This window comes from Primulina huaijiensis, chromosome 7 (genome assembly GCF_012295235.1).
Source record: "Primulina huaijiensis isolate GDHJ02 chromosome 7, ASM1229523v2, whole genome shotgun sequence".
In the NCBI taxonomy this organism is placed as follows: Eukaryota; Viridiplantae; Streptophyta; class Magnoliopsida; order Lamiales; family Gesneriaceae; genus Primulina; species Primulina huaijiensis.
The window spans coordinates 7,106,554-7,111,397 of NC_133312.1; the positions used below are offsets into that span (position 1 = coordinate 7,106,554).

The window sequence follows — 4,844 nt, forward strand, 5'->3', positions numbered from 1 at the left end:
ACAGTGTAGTCATGTCTCCATCCGATAAATTCTCCTCCAAATTCATCCAAAATTTTGTGCAGTGGGTCTTATATGTTCATTTGATTTAAATCAATAAATTTCACTTATATCTAAAGCCCAAATTTGAAGAGGTAATCAGTTTAATATGGCCCAATAAGCTCATTCAAAATTCCGGATGGCCCGGCCCAACTTTATAGAGGCAACTATTACAAATCTATACTTCTATACTATATTATTAAGTACGAGACATTTAAAGTAAATAATTTTTGATGTCATGTTTTAATAATCATATATATTAATAAAATGTTAAACATTTAATACAAATTACATGTAGTTTAGTAGATAGAATCATTGTTTGTTAGATATTAAGTTATAAATTCAATTCTTAAGGTGGTCATTTTTTTATTTTTTATTTTTCTATTTATTTTTTAATTTATATATCAAAATTGTTGTGTAGTTTTTCACTATTTATATATAGATCCTCATTTAAATATAAACTAAATTAATTATAAAAATATTATATTAAGTATACACTCTTATAATTATATTTGATTTTTATTTAATTTAAAAATATTAAGTATACACTCTTATAATTATATTTGATTTTTATTTAATTTAAAAATAAAATAAATTATTTAAAATAAATAAATTATAAAAAATATTATACAAATACTCGTCGGTGCACTGAAAAAAAAAATTTCATATACAGTAAACTTAAATCAAATTCCAATCCCTTATAGTGCACATTTCGATGGCGAACATCGAAGCGGAGGCGGTGGATTTCGAGCCAGAGGATGACGATCTCATGGATGAAGATATCGGGGAAGGTTCTCCGAACCGTGGAACCGCCTCCATCCCGCGGCTGAAGTCCGCCATCACCGGCGGAGGCTCATCTTCAGCTCCCAAGAAGACTAAGGGTCGCGGCTTCCGCGACGAGGCTGCTGCTGAGGCCGACCGAAATGCCCGAATGTCTGCCCGCTTCGACTCCATCGACTCCGACGGCGGTCCTGGCCCCGAACGATGTCAGAATATCTGATTCTACTTGTTTTTTAGATATGATTTCCTTTTTTTTCCTCCATCTCGTTTTTTCCTTTGTTTAATTTATCCTGCTGACGAGCCACCTCGTTTTTGTATGGTCGAATTGATTTAGTTTATATTCGTGGGGTTTTGAGGGGCATATTCTCTCTAGTTTTAACTATGTCTTGAACTCCGTAGGAACTTTGATATGAGTGAGCCCAGTAAATATCTGAGCAGCATATTTTTTTTATTTTAGTTTTAGTTTCTGGGTGCTGTTTTATGTTTTCCTGTAGGTTGTGTTTGTGGAGATGGATTTAAAGTCTATGATTATAATTTTTTTGTTTTATTGTTTACAATGAAATATTAAATTTATTTGTATAATAGTAAGATAGAGTATAATGGATTCAAACGATAATATTATCAGGTGAACTTGAAAGACGTTCTAATTAACATGAAATACTATAAAAATATGTTATGAGAGAATTTGAAGATTATGGTCTTCTTTCACTAATCAACAAATATATATTTGAAATTTATCGATTATAAATGCATCAATCCAAACACAGCCGTAATGTATATGTTGATTCTTTTATATAATTTGTATTCTGTATTTTCTCTTTTATCCAAGCCAGTGAATTGTAAAGTGCATAAACAGGAAGAGTTTCAGGTTTTTCATTTATAGGTGGGTACTTAAATGGAGGGTTGATAGAATTAAGAAAACAGGTCCAAACCATTGTTTCTTAAGCTTTTGTTGTTTTGGTGAAGTTGTATCAAACTTTTTGCCTATACCTATTAGCTCTTTTTTACCCTTTTTATATTGGTTAATGAATTATTTCTTCAACTGAATTAATCTGAGATATGAACGCTGAGAGAGTGGACTTATTTTTCAATCAGTTTCAGGAGCGATTTGCTAAGAATAGGTGTTATTTGCAAGTACTGAAGAATATGGTTGGCTTTTGAGAGATGAAATTCTTAAATTGAAAATTAATAGCATTAAATATTGAAAGTGGGTTAATTTATTGCCTCCTGATGTAAATGTTGTTTCCTACTGTCACCTCAACAGTGTATTTTCACTATTGTATTGCATTACTAATTTTAAATCTATTATTGGTGTACTTTATTAAAGACTCAGCTTATGTTCTAATGTTATTGTACTTGTCCAGCAATTGAAGGATGGATTGTTCTTGTTACTGGAGTTCATGAAGAGGCGCAAGAGGATGATTTACAAAATGCTTTTGGTGATTTTGGCGAGATTAAGAATTTACACTTGAATCTTGATCGACGCACTGGGTTTGTTAAGGTATGATAAGTTGTAATTTTGTTGAAAGCTTAGTTAGTGGATTGTCATACTACTGAATTATTTCTAATAACTGATCTGTATACTTTGATGAAATGGATTCTTATAGTATCTGGAACTTTTAATACTATCAAGATGTTTTCTTGAGCTTGTCCGTACCAAATAATATGGTCCATCTTGTTTCTCTGCACGATGAATCTTTCTTTTAGATGCTTTTCTGTTGGCTAACCAAATATGCTCATTATTTTGCAGGGTTACGCACTTATTGAATACGAGAAGTTTGATGAGGCTCAGAGAGCTATTACAGATATGGATGGAACTGAACTTCTGACACAGCCCATAAATGTTGATTGGGCTTTCAGCAAAGGCCCATTCAGGAGGAGGAATTTGCGACGGAGGTATAATGTCAAAAAGTTACTATGAATTTGTAATGGTGGATGTTGGCGTTGTCAATGTTCAAACTCTAATTCATGTCAAATTAATGCACATTGTTGTAGATAATCTGACTGGAGTGTTTAGTCACTGTTCGACAGTTTCTTTGCTATTTAATGAGGGGAATATTGTTCTTTGATGTTCCTTATGGAATACAGCCTGGATAGGGACCCATTCTGTGGGACAAAAAACCTATCAATGTTGGAAAATAATGAAAGAAGACTGGAAAGGATTGGAAAAATTAAAGACCTTAAACTGCGAAGTGTTAACCCTAGTATTAACTATTCCGATCAATTACCTGAAAATTGTCTTCTTCTTATCCATAAGTTTGTCGGATCAATGCTTTGAAAGTTTTACTTGTGAATTAACAACTTTTGATGTATGCTATCAACACTATTTGCATGGAAATGATCCTCCACAAGATTTTCCTTGGGTCATCTAACCTATTTCGTGTGCACCTTGTGAAAGTATAGATATGCCATTATTTGCATACTGGTTTATTCTTCTGGCTTGCTTTATACCAACAATAGTTGAAAGTTCAACTGTAGAAAGAGTATCCTCTGATTTAGAAGTTTCAGAACAAAAAATTTCACCAACTTTAATATCTTTTTTCTCATTCACTCCTGCATATCTAAAGTCACCATTTTAACTGTATCTTTTTCAGATCACCTCGAGCTCACCGCTCCAGAAGTCCTAGGAGAAGGTTTTGATGTTCACATGACTTGGCATAGCATGCTTTTGTTTTTTCGGTTCGAGTCAAGAGACGACTGATGTTGTGGGTTTGATGCTCATCGATGACTATTATGTATGATTGTTATTCCTACGATAATACTTGCTTTTATTTCCCCTTGATGAATACCGGAGAGCCATGATCTTCATCCACAAGTTTCTCTTAATGTGTGCTAAAACATTCTCTAGTAAAGTTTTATGCAGACCACATCTCCATATAGTTCTACCATTACAATAATGCGACTTGGCTTCATCATCCTTTCCCCTGTTCGACGACGGTGAATCGGTGATGCAGGGATTGGATGTTTTATTCGAATTGGGATAAATTGCTTTTGACGCCCTTGGTATAAGGGTCGTGCAAAATCTTATGGTACCTACCAGGCTACCACCGACATGGAGAATAGCCAGCCGGCTGAATGTTCTTGCATTCGGTATAAGTGTCCTAAAAAGTCTTGTAGAAATCAGTTTTAATATTTATTTTTTCAATCTCGATATATACATATAAATATTGAATTTTGGTCCATAGAAGTATTTAGATTATGTTGTTTTTTGTTCCTTGTTCATTTCTAGTTCTTTACTGTGTTATATTTGATTAATCATTCGAATAATAATGTTAGCATGTGCTTGGATATAGTTCTTGAAATAATATATCTTACTTATTTAAATAATTTTAATCAAATTATTTCAAATTTATTTCCTATAAATTTAGTTTTAATTATAACATGTTTTGAATACATCAATTATTGGTATAATTTGAAATTTAAATAATGCGGAACAATATCATTCTTGTCGGCGAACTCGAAAATTGGTGCTGCCATTTCTATCAACAGTTATAGATTTTTTCCATTATTTTCATCCGAATGCAATCTTAATTTTTCATATATATANAGAGCCAAGGTTGGGATTTATGCATAAAAATTATTGTGAGACTGTCTCACAAGTCAATTTTGTGAGATGAATGTTTTATTTGGGTCACTCATGAGAAAATAAATATTTTTTTTACGTTAAACATATTACTTTTTATTGTAAATATGAGCATAATTGATCAGTATTATAAATAAAATTCCGTGAGACTATATGATAATAGAGGAATTAATTTGTTTTGCATCATAAATTAATTATTCAACTAATAATTAATTATAATTGTGTTTCGTATGAACACTTGTTGCCCAACTAGTTATCCACTCCTAATAGTGTCATAATGTCAGTGAGTTGCACCATTGAATGCGATAGCTCAAATTGGTTTAAAATTTATAAAAAAAAAAAATTAAAGTTCCCGTTCGGTTTTCCATCCAAATCACACCATTTAAAGTTATTTTAAATCTCTTAATTTCCATTAATGAAATTGGACCATTATTGTATTGTAGGA

At 32.1% G+C, this 4,844-nt stretch overlaps 1 protein-coding gene across 1 annotated transcript; it reads left to right on the forward strand.

The window, feature by feature from the left end:
* Positions 1-707: 707 nt before the first annotated feature.
* LOC140981313 (RNA-binding protein Y14-like) lies at positions 708-4,038 on the forward strand. Its single transcript, XM_073447675.1, has 5 exons — positions 708-1,022; positions 2,181-2,317; positions 2,567-2,712; positions 3,411-3,449; positions 3,508-4,038. Exons 1-5 carry the CDS (start codon positions 752-754, stop codon positions 3,515-3,517), a joined length of 603 nt encoding a protein of 200 aa, XP_073303776.1. The 5' UTR covers positions 708-751; the 3' UTR covers positions 3,518-4,038.
* The last annotated feature ends 806 nt before the right edge of the window (positions 4,039-4,844 follow it).